This window comes from Electrophorus electricus, chromosome 4 (assembly GCF_041902795.1).
Source record: "Electrophorus electricus isolate QZ-2024a chromosome 4, ASM4190279v1, whole genome shotgun sequence".
Lineage (NCBI taxonomy): Eukaryota > Metazoa > Chordata > Actinopteri > Gymnotiformes > Gymnotidae > Electrophorus > Electrophorus electricus.
Genome location: NC_137500.1, coordinates 7,720,724 through 7,742,205, shown reverse-complemented (window position 1 = coordinate 7,742,205; position 21,482 = coordinate 7,720,724). Strand labels below are relative to the sequence as shown.

General features: G+C 39.4%; 1 protein-coding gene across 1 annotated transcript; it reads left to right on the top strand.

Annotated features, from left to right (window-relative positions):
* Positions 1-4,806: 4,806 nt before the first annotated feature.
* On the top strand, positions 4,807-20,465 carry tafa5b (TAFA chemokine like family member 5b). The gene is made up of 4 exons (XM_035523589.2): positions 4,807-5,620; positions 11,617-11,766; positions 19,344-19,471; positions 19,562-20,465. The coding sequence occupies exons 1-4, from the start codon at positions 5,530-5,532 to the stop codon at positions 19,568-19,570; spliced, it is 378 nt and encodes a 125-aa protein (XP_035379482.1). The 5' UTR covers positions 4,807-5,529; the 3' UTR covers positions 19,571-20,465.
* Positions 20,466-21,482: the final 1,017 nt, after the last annotated feature.

Sequence of the window (21,482 nt, the reverse complement as noted above, 5' to 3'; positions counted from 1 at the left end):
GTACTTAATGACCTAATAATGACTGGTGATGCATGTACTTAATGACCTAATAATGACTGGTGATACATGTACTTAATTACCCAATAATGGCAGGTGATACATGTACTTAATGACCTAATAAAAATACGTGTCAAGGGGAATAGTCATGAAATTACAACCAAAGTGAGCACCAAACATGAACAAACTACATCAGCAAAGAGGCTGAATTGGTTGGAAGTCAAGGCACATCAACAAGCACAGAAAAATGCTAGCTACTCTTCTGTGCACCCATATGACTCATTCTAAATGTCAATGTCTTCACAAAGCTGGACTGTATTTGCAGAGGAGAAAAGGAACAGAATCTGAGTCATCTTTCAGTCTTTTCCCTACCATCCAGACATTACTACATTTGGTTTTCAACACACAGTGCTTGTTGCCAGCGATTAAACATTGTGGTTCATCCATAATAGTATGTGCCTTGTGGGATGATTGCTCATTTAATGGCCCTGAAATTATGCTTTTTACAGGACCAAATTATCCCTGTGGTACAACATTAATCCTGGAAAACCTTAGAGTATGCTAACAGGTAGCCTTAAAGTATGCATTTGTTTATAAAAATTAGAAATACATCCATATTCCTTTGAAGACCTTCAATCTAAAAAAATACCTACTGTATGTTATTGTATGCTAGGGCATCCTGTATATTATGTGTTTGGTCTCAGAAAACAGAATTACAGTAAATATTCTAGTAAGTAATCTGAAAGTGAGCATTCAGTGTAAATATAGCGCTGCATTACTGATTGACAAGAATGCAAAAACCCTATTCCACTTCAGATTGGGTCACAATACCTTTGTCTCTGCCCTGGCACCTCCTAATGACTATCAGCAACACCCCCTGCTTATTCCTGGGCTAATAAACATGGTTTGGATCATTGAATTTTTTAGAACGTTTTTGATGTACTACCTAATCTTGATTTACCAGTTTCAGGATTACATTTTTTGGTTATTTCTACATTAAAACAGATTTCTTTCTCCTCATTATGCATGCAATTCATTTTAATAGATTAAAATGGCACACACACACACACATGGGCAATGGTGACTCCTGATTCAATATTATTATTATTGATCAATAAATATTTCAAGTTTGGTTTATTTGTCACATACATAGTCATACACAGTATAACTCGCAGTGAAATGGTTGAGAGTGCTCTGTCCAAACTGAGGAAAAAGAAAACAGGGGTGCATAGAGAAATATAGATATTCTATATATGTGAAATATATATATGCATAGAGAAATATATATATTCTATATATGTACAAAATATATTAACAATGTATGTACAATATATGTATATTATGTTTATATACACAATGTACAATGTATATGGTTGTGTATATATGTATGTATATAATTTACAGAATGTACAGATCCATTTTGTAAAAAGACATATTTACAGTTTTTATGTTACATGGTGGTAAGTGAATATATATACAGTTATTGAATATATATACAGTTATGTTACATGGTGGTGGTGGTCCCCACAGTTTATCAGTTTCCCTGATTCAGGGCCCGAATGGCCTGTGGGAAGAAGCTCCTCTTCAGTCTCTCTGTATTGGTCTTCAGGGAGCGAAAGCGCTTCCCTGACCTCAACAGAGAGAAGACCCTATTGTTGGGATGGGTGGGGTCCTTCACAATCCTCCTGGCCTTGGTCTGGCACCGCTTGTAGTAGATGGCCTGCAGGTCAGGAAGTTCCGTGTGAGTGATGAACGCACTACCCTTTGGAGTGCTTGTCTGTCCTGCTTGGTGCTATTCCCAAACCAGACTGTGATGTTCCCCATGAGGATGCTCTCGATAGTGCAGGTGTAGAAGTTCTGCAGTACCTTGGAGGGCAGTCTGAAGTCTCTTAGGCATCTGAGGTGGTAAAGACGCTGACGAGCCTTCTTTGCCAGGGAGTTGATATGGCGGGACCAGGACAGGTCCTGCGAGATGTGAACACCAAGGTACCTGAAACTATCTACTCTCTCCACCGTGGTTCCACTGATCCTCATAGGTTGGTAGTGCTGCTCCTGCTTTTTGCTGCAATCCACGATCAGCTCCTTTGTCTTACTGACATTCAGGAGGAGATTATTTTCCTGGCACCAGTTTTCCAGGTGCTTAATCTCTTCCAGGTAGGCCCTCTCATCATTGTTTGAGATCAGGCCCATGACAACGGTGTCGTCAGCAAACTTGACAATGATGCTGGAGCTGGAAGTGGCTGTGCAGTTGTAGGTGTACAGTGAGTAGAGCAGGGGGCTTAGCAGACAACCCTGAGGAGCTCCAGTGCTGAGGGTGAGGGTGGATGAGACACAGTTGCCCACCCGTACTGATTGTGGTCTGTCTGTTAGGAAGTTGGAGATCCAGTCGCACAGGGATGTATGCAGTCCTAGATCCTCCAACTTAGTAGTGAGTAGGGAGGGGATGATAGTGTTAAATGCTGAACTGTAGTCAACAAACAGCATTTTAACATAATTACCCCTCCTTTTGTCCAGGTGGGTCAGTGTGGTGTGGAGCAGATGTGCAATTGCATCATCAGTGGAGCGGTTGTGGCGGCATGCAAACTGCAGTGGGTCCATGGAGGTTGGCAGTGAAGAGGTGATGAAGTCTCTGACTAGCTTTTCAAAGCACTTCATCACGAATGACGTGAGGGCAACAGGGCGGCAGTCATTGAGGTCGGAGGGTCGAGGTTTCTTCTTATTCTATGCACTTTTATATGGTCTATGACCAAGGTTCTCAGGCCAGTTCTTGGAGACCATTTCTACACTGCATTTTTGTATTCTTTCAAATTTTATCACACCTGGGCTGTTAGACTGGAGGTCGAAGCCACTAGACTATTGCAATTTTTCATCAACCATTTACTGTGAAGTACACTTACTGAATAGTTTTGACCTGTCATTTTACATTTTTCCTCCTGGTGAAGATGTTTATGCATTGGTAAAAATGCCAGACTCAACACCACTGTCAAAAAGTTGACATCTTATAAAACAACTCTGTACCCAGCACTGGTGGTAGGCCTAAATAAGTTGGGAAGAGCAAACTATCCTTATTCTATCTACTCACTTTTATAAGACGAAAAACGTTTGTGACTTTTGTGTGACTGTGGAACTGTAGTACACTGGATTTAAATGGAAAAATTAAGGCATATGGTGTTGACATAGTGAGTGCTTATCCTGTGGTGAACACACCTGTTAAAGCAAGGGGAGCAAAGTGGGCATATTAGCTCATTAACAAGTTGGTAAGTAATTAACACATATTGGCATGCTCCTACTTTTTATCCTTATGTTCTCATTTGTCTCACACTACTAGTAATCCACTTTTTATTATTACAAAATTGGAGGGAGATAATAAAACAAAGAAGAACTTTTATCAATTTATTTACACCTTATCACCTCAGTAATTTTTAAAATAAATTGTATATTGCTAGGATGAGCAGCAACTGAATATATAAGGCAGTCTTCATAGAAGACATTTTGGTTACATAACAGTATTTTGAGCACTGACAGTAGGATGAGCAATAGTGTCTTTTTTTTTTTTTTTTATAAAAGTGTTTGATCTGAATTAATTGGACGTTGATACCCATACTTTATGCACATCCAGCACTTTTTGAATGCTAACAATAATGTTTTAAGTGGAAAATAAACTGCTGGTACCCCCCTTCTTCACATGTTACAGTGTGTATTGTCCAATATCAGCAAATCAATAAGTATTACAATCTAAATTTCTACAGTGAATAAATATCTACTAAGTAGATATCACTGATGTCCCCAACATAAATGTATTACTCAAAATGACAACCATTTGCCAAACCTTTAATTTTATCCTATGATATTATCTACCATAATCGAATACTGCAATATCTATTTGATACTATATATTAAGTGTGTACTTTTGCGCGCAAAAACATCATTTGATTACCCTACGCTGTTGCTAATGTCGAGGTTGTTTGTGGTAGTGTTATCTTCAGGTGTTATGCTACATCAACAGGCTCGTCGTTGCCAGTAGCAGTTTGCTGCTCCGGCCTGCATTTAGTGGTGGTTTTGGTTGAAGCTCTGTGTCATTGTCTGACTCACTGACTGACGTCCTCTGTGCCCTGTTGGAGCCAGGCTATCATGGTTGTTTAGCATTAATACCATTCATTAACGTTACTTATCTTGTCTAGCATTAACTTTACTCGTCATGGACTAGACTTGGAGAGAAAGGGAACAGGTGAGCGTCACACAGTGCCCCAGAGGATACAGTTTATATAGTTTCATTATGAATCGCCTAGAAACTGATTATAGAAAGAGCAGAAAAGAGCACGGGGAGCTTGTGAGATGTGCCGGTTTGCAAGAAAAAGTCACGATATGCGAACAGTAAAATTTAGAAGTGCCGGTGCTGCGTACCGGTGAGTACCGGTCCACGTCGAGCACTGGCGCACGCTTAGGCTTGGCTGTGGACTGTTTTGTAGCTTGAGTTAGAGACGGAATATTATTGTCGCTCTTTGTTTAAAATGAAAGGGCGTTCATCGAAATGGGGATAGATTGCAGTGATTTCCAATAAACAGGACACATTCATCGCAGAAAGAAAATGAGTACGGTGAGAGGGAGAGAGAGAGAGAGAGAGAGAGAGAGAGAGAGAGAATTTGCTGTGTATACAGGGATTAGCTCACTACTTGCGTATATATAACATACGACAGACGTCAGAAAGCTGGATGTCTTACGCTTACACTGTAATTGATCCTACGCTTCAGGATCGCCCATAGGCGTTTTAAGCAGCGATGACGTAGTCGAAAGGGCAGTATGAAAAACTCCAAACCTGCGGGGTTTTTCAAGGAGAGGTGTTGCCCAACCCGTGTGATCAACCTTAGGCAAAGGATAGGCTATATGATCCGAAGAATCTGAGGATTTTATAATGCAGTCATAGAAACCCGTCTCATGTAGTACTGTGATATTGGACATAAATGAAGTCTCCATTCTATTAAAGAGGACATAATTCCGAGGACTTGTTTATCTACCGAGGGTTGATGGATCGAATAAGCGAACAAGAGGGAATTCTGCACTGACGGGATTTTTGGGAGTTGGTTAAAACAGTCCGATTGAGCTCACGTGTAAACAGTGGAAACATTTTCCAGTAGCCCATTGTTCAAAAGTGTATTTGTTCCTTATCTTTTAGTTGGACTTCATCTGAAAGTTTTTTCTCCTGTTTTGTTTTTTATTAAAAAAAAAATGTTCACCCGAATGAGACAAAACGACAAATTCTCTGTATTTTTGTACGATGCAGCCTATGCCAGTTTATGCAGCCTTCAACTTTTTTAATACATAAAACCCATTGTAACTGCTCGTTTTATATTAATAAGAGACGTTAAAGTTTTTGGGCATAGGTTGTGCGGTCATAGCAACATTTTTTTGGACGGGACGCTTTCCTCAGACCGTTTCGTTCGTTCAGTGCGATGCCGCACTGTATCAGAATGGAGTTTTCTTCGTAACGGACGACGTACTCTTGCTTCTAAGACGTATTGGCTCATCACAGATATGCAGCTTGTCCGTGTCGTGTGGGCACTTGCGGGAGCGGCAACTGGCCTCTGTCTTGTGGTTTTCTTTCAAGCACACTATCTAAGAGAAGGTAAATGACACTGTCATACATAAAACCCCTTTGCCTCTGGTATGTATATTAAGCATACAAGCTACGTGATCAGTTAGAGCTTACACTTCTCATTAAAAAAAAAATTGAAATAGTTTTCCCAAGGTTCAGAAAATCACAGAAATTGCATAAACTGTAGCGCTGCAATGACTGTCATTTCAGTTATTCATTGAATGTTACTCATTTGTCATAGCAGGGCACTCCATTCAGTGGGCTGTGGATGTCATGAATCATTGTAATTCAGAGCTGTGCCGGTCAAATCTGTCTGAAGGGTGACAGCAGGGTCAACGCTTTTAACACCCCCACCCCCCCAAGCAATGCTTATCTTATGTAAGGTTCTGTTAATTATACCCCTACACAACAATCTCTAAAGTATTACCTCAAAATGTTGTTTAATTGTAGAGTAAAAAAATATTTGCACAGAATTGTCCCCAATAGTTTAATGTATGAATGTGATAAACGTGCATGAGCTTATAATTATCACAAAGCAAAGTGCTACAATAGGGTAACAGTATTATTACAAGAAATCAGTGCATCTGCACACTAACCATTACACTGTCTGTCTGTGGAATGTGAAACGCATTCTAGTGTAATCATTATAATGTGAATTCTAACCTAGTGCATTTTGAAAAAACAATAGACTTCAGATATGATATAACACATTCACACACAATTGTTGGTTCAAGTATTCTTCTGAAAGCAGAATTTGTTTGTTGGTGGAAACAACTTCTGTTCCTTGTGGGAAAGTGTGCTATTCAAGCTTTGTATTATGTCTTGTAGGTTTTCAAAAGCTTTTTTAAAATGTCACACAACGGGATATAGCTTATTCAGCTCAATGCACACTGCATGGCAGTTACAGCTAGAACAGATCTAGCTTTGTGAACTGATAATAACTGCTTTGTAAACTGTCATAGCCACATGGATTCATCAGTTTATGTATTCTAATAACAAGGATTTGGTACACTATGGAATTGCCACTGGAGGTGATTGCCCACTGGACAAAAGTGAGCTTACATCTCTGTGCTGGCCTGCTGTTATGGTTAAAAAATGTTGGCTTGGTTGCCACAGTAACAGGGCTTTTACTGAAGATAAATTCAGAATACATGGATTTGCCTTTTTTAAAGTCAGAGGGCACAAACAGTGAGCTCAGGCATACTGATATTTGGCACCTGTCAAAACACTTTTCATTTTGTTCATGCTGAGTATGGTTGTGTGGATAAACTGATAGGCTTGTTTTTACCATGCCTAAGGTGGAGCTCACATTGTGTCAAGCTCACTCTTATTTGTGAAATAATTTTAAGCTTGCTAAATGTGTTGTATTTGTACAGTAAAAAAGAGAACAGGCTGTTATCAAGACACAACTTCAGGAGGAATGACAGTACAGCATATTGTAGTATAGTACAGTACTACAGTACTACAGTATAGTGTAGCTGAGGGATATACTGCAGTAAGATACTGGACTGTTTGATTTTCATCAGTGGAATTCTGTGGGTGTTCAGACTGAATTAGACCTGTAACCATATACCCACTAAATTAACGGCACATGCCCACCAGAGCACAGGATTATGAAAGTACCAAAATAACCAATCACATGCCCAATATCAAATATGAAAAAAATATTTTGAACAATACAAAAACCAAAAAGAAACTAAAAAGAAATGTAAATGGAGTATGTTTGTTTGCAGACAAACAAAAACATTTGAAAACACATTAAGACTATACTGTAGAAAGAGCAATATTAAAAGCTGCATAGTACCTTTTACACAGAATGGTACTGCTGACTGTCACAAAGTACCTTTGGGAGTCTATGTCATTTTATTTGAGTTTTTCTATTTACAAAACAAAACAGGTTAGAAGATGTGTTTTTGGCACTGAGATGGAAACTCCCAGATACCACATCTGGAGAATTCTTTCAGCCGCTTCCGAGGGAAAATTTTGATCACCTTGGTTCCATTCTTGGTACATGTTTATGGCAGGCGCTGGTGAAAATAATTTTAAAAAGTAAAAAGTTTAATGTGTCCTATTTAAATTGTATGTAATCTGCGTAGGATGTTAAAGTTTGAAAATAGGCTGTTATTTGTCAATTACAGCCAAATGGTTCAAAAACAAACATTTATCTAGGCCATGATATCAACATATGCTCTCTGAAAGCTCACTTTAGGTACATTCTAGAACGTGGAAGTTGAATTCTTAACCTTGTAGACATTTGCTGTCCCAACAAGCAGCAGCGGAAGTCACTGGCTGGGTGTGAGCTGAAGGCTTCCACCATCACCATGGAGGCAGCTTCTGGAGGAAGCACGCCAGAGACAGAAAGTTCCGCGAGGCACTGTGACTCAGACTTTTCACTTAAAATAACATTTGTTTAAAAAATGAACTAATGCACTAGCCAAATTGATTCTTCACTCTATTTAATAGTTAATGAAGATCATGACTTTAGGCAGATTAAGGGATTAATATTTACTGAACTCATTTAAAAGCTCTTGAAATAAGAAATATCTGTACAACTGAAGTATTTATTTTACAATAAGATTTATTGGTCAGAACACCGAGCCTGGATTATTGGTTTAGATGAATTGGCTTGTCCATGAGCATGAATGAGAGATACTGATGCAGAAGCTAGGTCTGTGCTCAGTTTCATGCCTGTTTTGGCAAAGTAATCTTTTACTGGTAGATAAGTCAGAAAAACACTGAACGTGTTTAGTTAATACTAGAAGAATTACATGGATAGACTGTGTGTTTTGAGTTTACAAGAAAAAAATAAGAGCTACTATCAAAGGGTATTATAAATCTGTGGTCATAAACTCCATAATAAAATATAAAGCTTTTTATTTATATTTAGTCCTTTTGAACCCATATGTAATGTGGGTACATGGTTTGTCACTGGATTGATGTGTTGATATTATGGTAAAGCCTAGTCTTGGTCCCTTGATGATAGATTCACTTTTCATTCCATCACTTTGCTGACAGGCTGTAAGGGATAGCTTTTGAATTTCAGATCAGCAGAAGCAGCACACTGTCCTTCTCTGCCATACATGGTTGGCAGCTCTTTCATCTCTAAAATGCAAGGCTAAAGTATGCAAGACATTTTGCTCCAAGAGTCTCAGACAGAGTAGACACTTCATTGCCACAAAAATGTTGCCCATAGCCACCGATGATCGATTCTGTCTTGATTCCATGTCCACTTAATGTGTTTAATTGTCCTTTAATAATTTGCTTCATTATCAGTCTAGGATTTCTGATGTGGCTTTAGCTCAGCAGTAGAAAATTGTATTTGTTTTATTTTCCTTTTAAAATGCCAATATACATGTCATTCTTTCCTAGTGGGTGGAAGAGTTTGAGTAAACACTGGTGGATACAAGAGAAAGAAAGTGTGGGGGGCTGTTGTGTTTGTCATACAGCAGAGGCCAGGCTTGGGCTGAATGAATGTGCAAGGGATTAAAGGAGAAGTGCTTGAAGTCTGAATTCAATCACAGGGCATGCTCCACTGGTAGCATGCTGATGAAGCTCCATGAATGGCCCCATGGACTCTCTCATTCCAGCATCTAGCAGGCCCCTGTCACAAGAGCCTATCTGGGCTCTGCGATTATAAATGAATGACAATGCTTTTCTAGAGTGGTGCTCACACTCTCAGCATTTGTGACAGCTGTGGACAGAGACAGAGAAAGGTAATTTACAGTTGTTTTCCTAGTGTGATGAGCTAAGAGAGTATTATCCAGATGTATTAACTGGCCAGAGTGGATTCGTACAATCTAACTTTGATGGATGGATCAGTGCAATAATGGAAATTTAGTAATATTGTTGTGCTTGTAAGACATATATTACTGGATTGTTGGAGCAGTGTGACATTTTGAGCAAGGGAGCAAGCGAGATGTAACAAAATAGTTATTTTAATGATGAACTTAACAAGAAAACAATACAGGAGAGAATAGAGAACAAAATAGAACATAAATAAAAAGAAAAAAGGCAACATGAATACAAAGTAGCCCTTGAGTCCTTATGGTTTGCTAGACGTGAACTCAGCAGAGACTCAGTCGGCACAAAGCGAAGACTGGAAGGGGATAATAAGGTGCAGGTGTATGTGATGATCAGTATGTGGGTGACTGCGAACGTGGAAGTCCATGAGTGTTGTGATTGGTGCGGGGCTGGTGGTTGACAGGTTGGAGGTGTCTGATTTGCTGGGATTTAAGGATCGGTGTTGTGTTTTGTGTGTTTGTTTGGCTGGGTGTGGGTTGGAGTCTGACAAGAAGTAACCTCAAGTTCTTGTCCTCGTAAGAAATCTAAATATTTTTCATCAGAAGAAAAATTCACTTTTCATCACCACTTATCATTCTCTAATACCACTGAGTAATAGAAAAGTTTCGTAATAATTTGCAGTATTATGAAACTTTAGCTTATTGTAGTTTATACAAAATGCATTTGTTCCATCTAAGTCTTCCTCTTACTGTTCTATTAGTGATAATTGACGAGTTTCAGAAATAGCATTATCCTCAGTTTTTTGATTGATTATTATTTATACTACAACAGACATAGGACCATTGTAGCATGATATTACAACACCAAGGGCACCATGAAACTTTCTTTTATAACAGTACAGTAACTTTGAGAGGTACTTTGGGAGAAAGAGTGAAAAACAGCAGGGTGGGTGGTAGAAGGGGAGAGGTGAGGAGAAGGAAAGACAAAATCAAATCACTCTTGAAAATGTTCCAATAATCACTGAAGCGCTCAAGCAACTCAGCTGCCTGAAATAGATTGGATAGAAGTACTTTCAGTTTTAATGATGAGAGTGGCTTGCAACAAGGGATGTCTAGAGACCTTTTTCGGGTTTTTTTTAATGGCAGATCTGACCAGCTCTGCAATATTTCTCTTGTGCTTTAAAATGTAGCCTGAAATACAGAGTGTCGTAAAAGTTGCTTTGCATCCTGATGAGTAATGGAGGAAGAGAAAGGAGGAAAAGAGGGTGTTCGCTTGTAGGACAAGAATGTAGTCTCCACATCTCTCGGAGGACTTAGCAATGCTTTACCTGGGAAAATGGTGTGTGACACATAAGCACATGTACACACACAAACACACAGGTAAAGTATCTGAATATGAATCACATCTCTAGTATAGTTTATACATGTGTGTGTTCTTTGGATTTCAAAAAATTGAATCTGAGAGGAATACAGCAAAAATCCTGATCTCTGAATCAGGCTTTGGATACAATCTTGAGCACCATAAGGATGTCAGCTGGCACGCTCTAAAACCAAAGAACAAACTATCTGTCCAGGCGGAACATTAGGCAGCTAATGGAGGACACAGTCTGTGATTTTCTCTTACCTATATGGCCAAGAATATTGGATTGGCAAAACAAGAAGCACAAAGAACATGTATAATTATTTTTATTTTGTACAGATTTTAGAATAGCACTTATTCATTAATGGGGTTGATTTCCTAAAAACATCCTAATTATCCTGTAACATCCTCATTCTTATACACGTATCCATGAAAGAGCTGAAGGCTGGCATATAGAAGTAAATATTTATATCCTTTTGTCCAAGCTTTTCCTTTGAGAAGCTGCTTAACCCAGCAGCCAGCTGGACTCAGGAGATTGCCTTCTGCTAGCAGCCATTTGGTTTGACTTATGTCAGATTATTCTGATTGTTGAGTGTCTGCAGTACATTCTTTGTTGGTTCATTGCTATTAAGAGTTGATTTACCACACAATACCACATCCAGCAGACTGCAAATCTGAGAGGCTTAGAAGTATGTTACTGTTAACATTTATGCAGGTTAATCAGGTCAAATCTAAATTATGGTAAGCAATGGGTTTTGTTCATCATAAAAGTGTCAAAAGATGTAAACCTAATTTAAGTCAAGTTAAAAATTGCAATCAAAGCCTTTATAAAGCTGGAAAACAGGGTTGGAGCTTATTTCTTGCAATGTGTAACACGATATAAATACTTCTCATATCTTTATCATACATTTTGTCTCTTCATTCAGGTCAGTTAGTGGCTGGCACATGTGAAATCGTCACCCTAGACCGGGACAGCAGTCAGCCAAGGAGGACCGTCGCCCGGCAGACAGCCAGGTGTGCCTGCAGGAAGGGCCAGATTGCTGGCACCACTAGAGCCACCCCGGCATGCGTAGACGGTAAGAGCCAGAGGCTTCAGCCAGGCTTTGGCACCACTGTATCAGTAGCCGACTGGAGCACATCAGAGTAGCTTCTGATCCTAGAGATTATGCTGTCTGCTCAGTGAAAAGGTGTGTGAAGCATCACTCACAGGACTCTGACAGTTACTGTGGGTTTCATCACTGTCTCCTGAAGTGTGACCACCTAAGGAGGATTTGTACCAAGGTGCTAGACACTGGGGAAATCAAGATGTTGTGGGGATGGGACCTAGATTGCACTATGTGACCTCAGTATTTGGGAAGAATGTCAACAGAATTGGAAATAAACAACTTCAGAGTAAGATGGTGTCCATATACAGTAAGATTTTATTTGCATTCAAATGATAAATTCCACAAGCGTTTGAGATGAGTTCAGTTAGTCTAGTTCATAGCAGGCTTACATCTGTTCTGTCAGTGCAATCGCTGGTGATCACTGGTATAATGGTATAACACTTGTATAATGTAAAGACTGGGAATGTTTCCATATAAGTAAAACCTATTATCTTCCAACATGGTTAAAAATATGCTCCATAATTCTAACTTTCTTTGGTGGTGCATGAGAACCATTGGTTCATCTACCACTGGCTTGTCCAGAAAGATGAAAGTGTTCTTTGTCGGATTTTGTGATTGTACATGTCATATTTTGAGAAGTGTTTTGTATGGTAAGAGTTTCTCAAAATCCATTTTTAAAGTGTGCCTGCTCACTAGGGGGATGATCCAGATTGCTTCTGAAGTTTTTTTATGTAGCTCTGTGTTTTTTTTTTTCTACTGGAAATATTATACAATATATTTTCCTGTAATATCTGCTTTACAGTAGAGTGTATTACAGGGCATATCTGTTATGCAGTGCAGATATAAAGTTACTTGTCTCAATATTATTCCATTTTCAATATAATATTTATCTATTATTCCCATTGCGGTCACATTCCATAGAGATAATCCCATATTGCCATTTCTTGCCAGTTTCACTGAAGACAGGAAACACTACTGTGGATTATCATAATATGTCACACTATTCTGGCTCTTGCCAACAAGATAGCTGGACACAAAATATCCTTGCTACAGCCTGAAACCTATGAATTTTGACACAAAAAAAGCACCTTTAAAAACAGCTAACCTAACATCTTATTTCCTCAATTCAAGAGTAAACCTGAGTGTATAATGATCATCAAGAAGCAACATTTCCCTTTAGACCACTACCTAACCACATCCTCTTCCAAGGTGCAATTTCATGCAGTCTGACCCTTTCTCTGTCTCTAACAAAATGAAAGGGTGAAGCTATTGATTTCTGAACAGGGCAAGAGGGGATAAATAGACACCATTGTCAGACAAGCACAGTAGCAAGTGGCCTGATTGGTGGCCTTGTGATGTCCCCACTGGATTAACAGATAGCTCTTCAAAGTGCTTGAAGGAAAGTATACTGTTCATCTCTGTGTACTATGGTTTTATCTGATCCTGATGAAAAACCAGGTAATATGGGCAACTTTAGAGTCAAAGGGAGAGCAGGCATCTCTGTCTACCATTGTGCCAAGCCCGTCTGCCAGGTGCAGTCAAGCGATTGCTGGCAGTGTGTAAAAACGCCTTGCTGTTGGAAGGTGAGCTATTTTTTAGTCACGCATGATGGGATGAGGGAGGAAAACCGAAGCCTCTCAGTATCCACTGCACCATGGTTAAAAAGATGACGATGAGGCTCTAGGCCACTTACCACAGATCCTGCCAATAGGCAATGTCTGAAATGTTTGAAGTCTTTGGTTCATCGGTATATTGTGAAAAGTGCCATCTGCAACATTTATACATGCCTCTGTTTTTTTTTTTTTTTTAATTAAAAAAAATAAAATAAAAATATGGCAATGATTGGTCATGTAAAATACACCCAAAGTGATTAATAACCACTGTATGTTGAAAGACCAATTTTGTTTTGGAGCCTAGGCTGAGGTTTTTATTTAGGGAAAGCTGCATGTGTAGAGAATGAATTTGAAAATTAATGGGTTTTGGGAGGGGCAGTTCTTATACAAAAGCCTAGCTGTGCTCTAGACACAGATGGATCTAGATGGATGTAATGTAGATCTGGATATGTCTGTCATGGTAAGTGGTAGCATTAAGAATAGTATACTGACCCCCAAATCTGGAAGCAATGGCTACAGCATCATTAATCACAGTACTGCAGTGACATAAGACCTCTGATCTGTTCATCCAAGGATAGTATCAGAGAGCTTTGAGCTTTGCTGTCTAAACTTGATCTTTGCTGTTTGCAAATAATGACTTTTCTGATTACAGTTATTCAGATTGAAGCATTACTCATTCTGACCACATCTTAAAGTCTTTTGTGAAGGCTCTATAAATTTTTAAAAAGAAAAGTAGACAAATATGACTAGCAGGTCATATTCTCACTGTCAAGAAATTAAATGTGCAGAAAACAATCTTAGTAACGCTCATGATGTTTGCTTCTCTCTGGAGGTTATTCCTTTCAACACATAGTTGATCACTATTAAAACAAATGAGTTTTATGTACATGGGGAATATGTCCTGTACAGTTAATCCATTGCTGTCATGATTAAGTATTTGCAGGTGTTAAAGCGTGCTGCCCACACAATAACAGATTATTAATATGCCCTATTTCTCTCAGTGCTTCCTGAATATAATACATGGTGTATCTGCTGTAAGCATCAATTAAAGTATCTAATTATCTTTCATGGTGTTACAAGACAGATCTTTAACTTAGAGACACTTAGCTGTACTCTATTTTTGGATCAGAGGAAGTCTGTGCCAAATCCACTAACTGCAAATAAGGGCTGTAATAATGTTTAATGTTTGAGAACAAAAGTGTGAGAAATACAATGCAATACCAAATTTGACAGAACTTCTATCCTTAGAGGTACATGAAGGACATCTTTGTCACACTAACCTTAATGTGAAGGCTAGGATAGGTGACAACTACAAGAATGATCCCTGTATTCAGAGTGGGAGGTGGGCTGTACTTCTCTAGCTCAGTACATCTGGATCGGTACACTGACCAAGGAGTTAGCGGCTACACCTTTGCTGCAGGGCATTCAGGACAGCGCGTGCTGCAGCCCTGGAATTCAAGCATAGGTCATCGCACTCTGGAAACAAGAGTTGGGATTCATTAGTAATGCAGTCACACAAGCAAGCATCATGATCCACTGTAACACTGAAGCCAGAGCACTCAAAAGTAATGGTACAAAACCATGCAGTATGGCAATATAATTTGAAATAATTGTTCTGCAGGTGGATATTTAACATATACACTGATGATATTGTCAGACCACGTGGGCCTAAGTCCTGCCAGATGAAAGGAGCATTACCTTTGCTGAAGTATTTCCTCCAGTAGGCCCAAGTTCTTTTGCCATGTGATGTAGGGCATAAATTGTGTATAATGGATAGCCGTTGTCAGTGGTCCAGTGTTCAGGACAGGAAGATCCCAGAAGGCTGAGAGCCTGTAAAACGTGATTTCATGTGCCACCCTTAGTGTGTGTCATTAGACTCCTTGAAATGAATGGTACTATAGACCTGGGCCCCATGCAACTGCCTGTGAGCACTGTGAACAGCACAGAGGGAATCCACTGTGCTACTCAAGCTTGTGTATTCTGATACAGCCAGTTAAGTCTCAGGGTAATAAGACAAGACAAGAGAATGCTGATCAGACAATTTCAAGCATGTTATAATGGAAATGTAAGGAATGAATGCAGCTGTTGTGGGTGTAGTCGCACCACACAAAACCTTTTAAAAATTGGTTTAGTGTTTTTCAGCTTTTGCTTTACGCTGTACACTATCATCTGTCTAAAGCATGCTGGTCTAAGTAGACGTAAAAAGCTTTACTGAAATGAGAGGCCCCTTTCACTTCCCACAATATCACTCCTCTTTATTCTTGATTAAAAAAAGATTTCTTAACCACTGTCAAATCCCAGGAAATCCACTGGAGAAACAGCAGACCTACATGTGCACTTTTCCTGAATAAATGAAAGCATTATGAGTGAGCATGTTATGTAGTTTCTTAAAGTAGCTATTCTGTGATGATGGAGAATAGTATACAAGCAATCCCACACTCTCTAAGAGGCTTGATTAAAACATGGTGTCTCCACTGGGACCAGCAAAAGAGAAATGTCTCTTCTGCCTGTGTGTGGAGTGCTACTCTCAGGGGGATGTAAGAAGATTTCTCATTGCTGGATATGAAGGTGAAACTATCTGGTGTTTCTGAGCTTTCTAAACCTTGGACTCTTCAGCTTAGCATTATTCTCCATTAGTTACAAAACCTGTGCTAAGTTTATGTTGGCAAGTTACATGTGTAGAAGCCTAATTCAAATGCTCAGTCCCAGCTGGCTAGATAGGGTCCAGCATCCCACTGGTTGATCTGGCAGCCCCTGGAGACTTGCTGGGTCTCTTTGTGAGGTGTTCTTGGGGCCTCAGTGTCTGACAGTTCCAAGTTCAGGGAGAGTGCACCTCTTTGATGTACTGATGTGGAAAAGAAGGGTGGCACTGTGCCATAGTGTGCCTGCCCAGCAGCGGACTGGCAATCCCCTCACAGCTCCTCACAGAGGCTGTGGATGGCTCATTAGTAGAGCAGTGTGAGAGTATCACTCATCACTTACACTCTGATAGGTAATAGGTTGCTCTTTGGCACTTGTTTGTGTTTGTTGATTGTGGGTACTCCCTTAGAAAGTACTGGTGCAATGCCAGGCTGTGCAGTATGGTGCCTGGATTACTTATTACATATAGTCAGGTCCCACAGTTATTGCTAGTACAGTTATTGACATTACCCATTTAATTTCTCAGAATCATTTCTTACATCCAACAACGTGACTGTTAACAGCAGGACTACAAGTCCTGAACAGTTCATAGAATGAAAGCCTTCTGTGTTAGCTGCTGGTTGCTAGATCTTAAGGTTTGCTAGGTTTAAAATTAGCTCACAGTGACTTTGAACTATGGTCTATTTTCAAATGGCGTTTAAAGTACATTTTATAGTATAACAAGGGCATGAGAACTATAAAGGCATACGTCATATTCTTCCTCTAGTTTTTATCACCCTTTTTATGTCATGTGCTCTCTGCCTTACGTGTTTCTTTGAGGTTCACAATTTCTCTATAACTTTGCATTTCACGATAGTTTTAGTCTCATATACATCATATACAGTAAAAGCTCTGATACTTAAGAATGAATGCAATTCTTATAGACATTAGCCTGTTGATGTCTCTTAAAATTATATCTAACAGGTTAAGTTACAAAAAATCATCTTATATTTAACCTAAACTTGATTGAGTTAATTAGGGTCTGATTAAAATAAGGCTATAGTGTACCTTTTTTATAACATACATTGGTAGCCAACATTAAACTGTTTAACACTGAGAACAGCAGTGTAGAAGTCACTTTAGGAAAGAATGTCATTGACTATTATCTGCAGTTTCTTCTGTTACAGCTCTGAAATGAAACTGTGCTGGATTAACATAAAAAGTATCTTTCAGCTGTCATTATGGAAAAGGACGGACATTTGAAATGCTGGAAGTCCACAGCAGGACACTGGTCCCCAGGCTCAAAAACACTCATGACTTTGCAGAACACATTAAGCCATGAATCCGTGCTGAAAACTCTTTAAAGGTGCCAGCAGAGAGCTTTTAAACATAAAGTCAGAGATTAAAAATCAATTCCTGTATGAATAATGACCCTCCTTACATCTGTTCATCTGGGGAATATCAACAATGGTGTTGCATCCACTATGGAAAAACATAAAGCAAAGACAAGAGAAAATCTAAATTGTACTGACTTTACTTCATACGTATGCAGTTTGTACTTCAGTGTAATTTGATGTCTTTACGTTTTATTGTATTTTTGTTGGAAAGACTCTGTAATTTACCACATGCAGATAATTTCATTTGTAATGCTTATTTGTATGCTTATTATAATAATAAGAAATGACTGCCCCCCTTAACTCTGTTTCCCCCTCCTCCTCCTCTTTCTCGCTCTCTCTCTCTCTCTCTCTCTCTCTCGCTCACATACACACACACACACACACACACACACACACACACACACACACACTCACACACTCACACACAGGTACACACTTCACTTCCTCCGTCTCTCCTTCTTTCTCTCTAAGGGACAATATGTCATGGTATGCAAATGAACATATATGGGTGCCCTAGTTATTATAAATAGACTTTTGTGTTTGATTAAGTGAAAAATGTGAAAAATTGGTTCTCAGGAAAAATTTGTTCTCTGTTGGTGCAATGTGTTCTATTTTATGAAAGAGACTTTTATCAAGCCCAATGTGGGTTTAGTGTGTTGTTTCATCAGCTTTTAGCTGCACTATAAGAATGTCCTTTTATTATCAAGCCCAGTGTGGGTTTAGTGTGTTGTTTCTTCAGCTTTTAGCTGCACTATAACTATGTCCTTTTACTCCCTCGTCTTAACCTTCAAGTGGATTGTGGATTCCTGTACCACTTTTAAGATAAATGTATGGGTGCCCCTTTACAGCACACTACCCACAGCAGTAACGCTAAATCACAGATGTGTATCTTGACCGGTGGAGACTCATGTGTTTTTGTTGCACAGGCAACCTGGATCGTGTTTTTAGTGGCAGATGTGAAGACGAAATAAATTGGAATAACTAGCTATACCATTAATATATGAATGTTAATGTAAGTCAAGTTGCCTGGAATATGGTTCAAGATCTGAGCAGCCACATAAATGGTATCCATGTATAAAACCTCTATGTGTGATTCACACCTATTACATAATAAAGGTTATTAAGGTCAGGCCCCAGAGTGGTGTAACAGAAAAGCATTTGCTATCGTCAGGAGTTTGCTGGCTCAAGCCCTGATGATGCCACAGCGTGGCCGGGAGCCCAAGGGGGCAAATTTGTGCTACTCTGTAGGTGGGAGGGATGGCAATACTCTGCAACGTCATTCACCGTGACACTAGCCAATTGTGCGATCATGCATGTTGACAAGGGCAGTTAGCTATCCTCTGAGTGTGTTGGGTTGCTCTCTGTCACAGCACGGAGAGCAGTTCGAAAAGACGTGCTGCTTGGCGTCTTGTGCTTGCTGCGCCTCCATGGTTGGTTGTTGTCATACTTGGTGGGAAGGAATTGGTGCTAAAATGGGAGAAAAGGGGAAAAAAAGTCATTGATGTCAAGGGATATTCATGGGTACTGCTGAAAGTTATAGAGTAAAGTTATTAGTATGCCATTGTATATAGATGATAAGTGGTATTGTACACCTCTAAACCATCCATCCATGGACTACTGTTCCAGCTTGGCCTCGTTCCTTGTTGTTTCTTGCAAGATTGTCTTCTTATTGATGCAGGCATATTTCAAATGGCATTTAGACTTCAGAGTCCATTACACATCTATGCATCTATATGTCTATCCATATCCATCAATGTTCACTCCATATATCAGTGTTCACTGTATATATAATCAATGTGCATTGTGCATATATCGATGTTTATCGTGTTTATATATATATATATATATATATATATATATATATATATGTATATATATAATTCTTTCTTTTATAAATGCAGTGTTCTTCTGTTCTCAGCTCACATTGTGAGGAGCAGACAGTGGTGTGAGATGATGCCCTGTCTGGATGATGAGGGCTGTGGCTTATTAATAAACAGATCAGGCTGGAGGTGTGCACAGCCTGGAGGCAGAGTGAAAACCACCACAGTAAGCCACAACATTCACTTATTTTCAGTGCTGGCTCTTCTGGTATGAGCAAGATTTTTATTCGCTCATGAAATTCTGGCTTTTTTCCAGGTGTCCTGACATCAGCTGGAGTCGATGCGAGAAGAGTGGCCGGATGTAGAAGCTGCTCTTCATTCTTCGTGGCCACGGCAATCAGGCCAACCTGCCGGTCTGCCCTTCTGTCCATCGGTGTGATTGAAGGTGAATGGGGGAGACTAAAGACCTGTGCCTGGTGCTTTTGTTGATGATGAGATGGATCCCACAACAGCACTAATCATGGCAGATGCACACTTTCTCAACTATTAAAAATGACAATCCTGGATACTCAGACACACACTGCTGGATTTGTTGGTGGAAGAGCAGCTTGATGGAGTTTGCAGAACCTTTTTGCACTCCAGTGATTTGTTTTTTTAAAGACCAAAGAGAAATTGAATGGACAATACATTTCTATGTAGAAGAATTCTGGGATATAATCTATTAAGGACAAATTTAAATGCACAGTTATAGAAAACAAAAACACATTTACACAAATTTACATTTGAAAGTGTTTGCTGCGGCACTGCACAGAGAGGAATACGGACGTTTGTGAAAGCCTTGAATTCTCTGGAGTTTTCTTGGGTTCTTTTTTGGTCTCTCTGCTGTATTATGAACCTAAACAGCTATTTTTGGAAGGTGCAACAAGCATGGTTGATGATAGATCAAGAGGAACTTTAACAAAAGACCAATAAATGTATTTTCAAAGGCACAAAATGTATTTCATTTTTTTGTTGATTATTTTTAAAGAAACATATTTACCACCAATAATGTAGTTCAATGTCCTTTCCTATCTAAATTGTTCTCCACAGAGATCTGCTTACTCTAAAAATCCCAGACAAATGATGTGCCAACTTATTATTTAAATACTGTATTTAACATATAAAGATAAATCTTTCAAATAATGCCCATCGTAATGAAATTGTTTATGTGTCAGTCTCACTCTTCATCATATGACAACTGTCACCACATTACAGTAATGGTCCTAATAAGAGAATGGTCTCTCATGTGTGAGCTCCACCAGGGACGTCTCAGTGAGCATTGCGCCAGGCTCCGACTCTCCTAGTCCATTACATCGCCCTTGTCCTCCTCCTCTCTCCTAAGCACGGAGGCCGTGGAGATATGCTGCTGTCAGCCAGGCTTCAAGCTCCATTTAACATCGCTAACAGCCTGCATACATTACACACAGCTCGTCTTATTACTGCCAAAACGGGTGCTGTGCCCTGCAGGAGTGCTCACCTCCTCTGTGCTCCTGCAGAAGTGCTCACCTCCTCTGTACTCCTGCAGGAGTGCTCACCTCCTCTGTCCTCCTGCACTGGTGGCAAGACTGTGTCAGGGGATCAGGGGTGGGGGGCCATGTACAATAGACGATGCCCAGAAAAAGAACTGTGATAACTTTTGTTGTGTTTCACTGCAGTCATATTTCACATACCCAGATTTCATTGTAATAAATTCAGAGGCATTAGAGCACAAATCAAACCCTGAAATATATTTAAATAAATAAATCAGGCCTATAAAGAAAGCATGTTAACTTATATTGTCTGATAATGTTTTTTGTGACATTTTAAAGATTTATCAAACCATTATTAAACTAGCAGTGAAGATGCCAGTGGAGCAGTACTTGAACAATTTGCCTAAGTCAAGAGCGCTCATAAATTTATAATCCTAGTTTGATATGACATATTGAACCTCTATAAATTCCCATACACATCCCAGAAACTGGACTCACTCATCCACAAACTAAATAAGAAAAATTTCCAACTATCCAGTTCCTCTTAAAACTCCATTTACATTCTGTCAGCTCCTATTAAAGACGAAGTTTGAGACAATGTGCAAAAATATGCATGGAGAAGAACTCCAGCCTCAGTCTATCATGGTAATTTCAACCCTGCTTACAAAGCTGGTGGCCGATTTTTCCTCAGTTTGGACTTCTTGCAAGCACCACTCTAAATACAAGCTG